This window comes from Arabidopsis lyrata (assembly GCF_000004255.2).
Source record: "Arabidopsis lyrata subsp. lyrata unplaced genomic scaffold ARALYscaffold_492, whole genome shotgun sequence".
NCBI classification, from domain to species: domain Eukaryota; kingdom Viridiplantae; phylum Streptophyta; class Magnoliopsida; order Brassicales; family Brassicaceae; genus Arabidopsis; species Arabidopsis lyrata.
Window position 1 is genome coordinate 1 of NW_003302219.1, and position 1,314 is coordinate 1,314.

General features: G+C 34.6%; 1 protein-coding gene across 1 annotated transcript; it reads left to right on the forward strand.

Moving 5' to 3' along the window:
- Nucleotides 1-440: 440 nt before the first annotated feature.
- Nucleotides 441-1,079, forward strand: LOC9298498 (germin-like protein subfamily 1 member 3; the record flags this gene model as incomplete). The annotated part of the gene is made up of 1 exon (XM_021032928.1): nt 441-1,079. A coding segment is annotated over one exon (639 nt), but the record flags the coding sequence as incomplete, so codon positions are not given.
- Nucleotides 1,080-1,314: the final 235 nt, after the last annotated feature.

Genomic DNA, 1,314 nt, shown 5'->3' on the forward strand with positions numbered 1-1,314 from the left:
GGCTTTAGCATCTTCGTTTGTATATTGTTACGACCCATCTCCTCTTCAAGACTACTGTGTTGCCACCAACGAAACTAAAGGAGGTAATCTCTCTATTTGTTGAATATATATAGCTTTTAAAACAAATTTGTAAACACAAAGACGAAATACATATATAATTTTGAATATATATAGCTTTTAAAACAAATTTGTAAACACTTTTTGAATATATAAAGCTTTTAAAACAAATTTGTAAACCGCCACATGTAATAAATAACACATGTAAACCACCACATGTAATAAATAACATACATACACACAAATAGGTTTTTTTTTTTTTTTGGTTTTCAATGTTAAAAATAAAAAAAATAAACCTATGTATTGTTTTATACGTAAAGTTTATACATAAGAATAACCCTATATTTTTATGTTATTTGATATGGAAGACGATGTTATGATAAAATGTTAATGTAACTTATTATATAACGTTCAAATTCAAGCCTACATTTCGTCGTTTTTTTTTTTTTTTTTCTTTTCTTGTAGTTTTCGTAAATGGAAGATTCTGCAAAGATCCAAAACTAGTAACATCCAATGATTTCTTTGCTTCTGGACTTAACATCCCGGGAAACACCAGCAACCGCCTTGGCTTCTTTGTCAACCCCGCAAATATCCCTGGTTTCAACACTCTTGGGGTCGCCATCGCCCGCATTGACTTTGCCCCTGGTGGTCAAATCCCACCGCACATACATCCACGCGCCTCCGAGATCCTCCTAGTCATCAAGGGCAAGCTCCTAGTCGGTTTTGTGTCGTCGAACGAGTACAACTACACACTTTTCTCCAAAATTCTTTATCCGGGAGATGTATTTGTTTTCCCCATCGGATTGGTACAATTTCATGCAAACATAGGGAAGAAAAATGCGATTGCGATTGGGGCGGTTGGGAGCCAAAATCCTGGTTTCATCTCGGTAGGTGATGCAGTTTTCGGGTCGAGGCCTTCGATTGATCCAAAGATTTTGTCTAAAGCTTTTGCGTTGGATATCAACATAGTGAGATATCTTCGGACAGTACTGTTTTCTCCTCAAGATGATATCGTTGAATAAGAATGACGATGATAAAATATAATTGTGGGTAAAATAAGTTGATGGTTGTATAATAGATAAAATATCTACTTAAGTGTAAGAAATACACAGATCATAAATTAATGTGTGGGAAATAAATACGTAAGTGGACGTGTAATGTAAATGTACCAGTTTAACGAATAATACACAAATTAATATGGGGCTAAATAAAGAGACTAATGGGCCCTGATAAATGGGCACTATCCAGTAAAAATAT